The sequence below is a fragment of the Octopus bimaculoides genome, chromosome 28 (genome assembly GCF_001194135.2).
Source record: "Octopus bimaculoides isolate UCB-OBI-ISO-001 chromosome 28, ASM119413v2, whole genome shotgun sequence".
Taxonomy (NCBI): domain Eukaryota; kingdom Metazoa; phylum Mollusca; class Cephalopoda; order Octopoda; family Octopodidae; genus Octopus; species Octopus bimaculoides.
The window spans coordinates 5,264,021-5,264,842 of record NC_069008.1 but is presented as its reverse complement, the minus strand read 5'-3'; the positions used below and the strand labels follow the sequence as shown (position 1 = coordinate 5,264,842).

Here is an 822-nt window from a genome sequence, read left to right as displayed (position 1 = left end):
ACCACCGCTACCCTCATCATCATCATCGTCGTCGTCGTCATCAACATTATCATCATCATCATCGTCACCATCATCATCATCATCGTTGTCATTATCACCATCATCATCATCATCACCACCACTGTCACCATCATCATCATCATCATCATCATCACCACCACCACCACTACCATCAACACCTTTTCCATTGCTATTACCCTGTTTAGTGATGTTCCCAGTCACTGTATGCTCTCTTTCACTCTCTCCCTCTCTCTCTCTCACTCTCTCCCTCTCTCTCTCTCTTTCTAGTTTTACCCACCCCTATTTCTTCTCTCTCCTACAGGGTACCCTATGCGGCAGTGTGGAGGTGTTCAACAGTACCCTGAAGAAGATCAACTACAAGAAGAAATTCGAGATTGTTCACGTTGGCCTTAATCAGGTGAGTCTACTACTGCCGCCGCTTCCACCGTTGCTGATAATGTTGATGACGAAGATAGGCACAGGATCAAAGGCTCTCCAGCTGTGACCATCCTGTTTACGCTTTTCTCTTCAAAATCTGAAGTATTGTATCTGGAACTACGCTACCGGAATGTCCCTTTGCTTTTTAAAAGCAGTGAGGTGCTTGGTTCTGCTTCATCTTATAATAATTCCGCTTGTCACTCCGTTACTTAGCCCGTCCGTAACACTTCCACATGGTTAGTTGAAAGGAAAGGCGGAGAGAGAAAGAGAGGGTAAGGTGAAGAGGGAGAGAGAAAGAGGGAGAGAGAAAGAGGGAGAGTGTTGTGTATTAAGTTTATAAAACTGTGCTTGAAGTAAATAAAGAACACAGCGTGTCACCCAATC

The 822-nt window shown here is 44.9% G+C and overlaps 1 protein-coding gene across 1 annotated transcript in view; it reads left to right on the top strand.

Moving 5' to 3' along the window:
- The window catches only part of LOC106873882 (intraflagellar transport protein 172 homolog), a 94,584-nt gene that overhangs the window by 11,276 nt on the left and 82,486 nt on the right, over positions 1-822 (top strand). Inside the window, exon 9 of the mRNA XM_052977743.1 lies at positions 323-422. Within this exon, the coding sequence (XP_052833703.1) occupies positions 323-422 (100 nt within the window). The remainder of the gene's footprint in view (positions 1-322; positions 423-822) is intronic.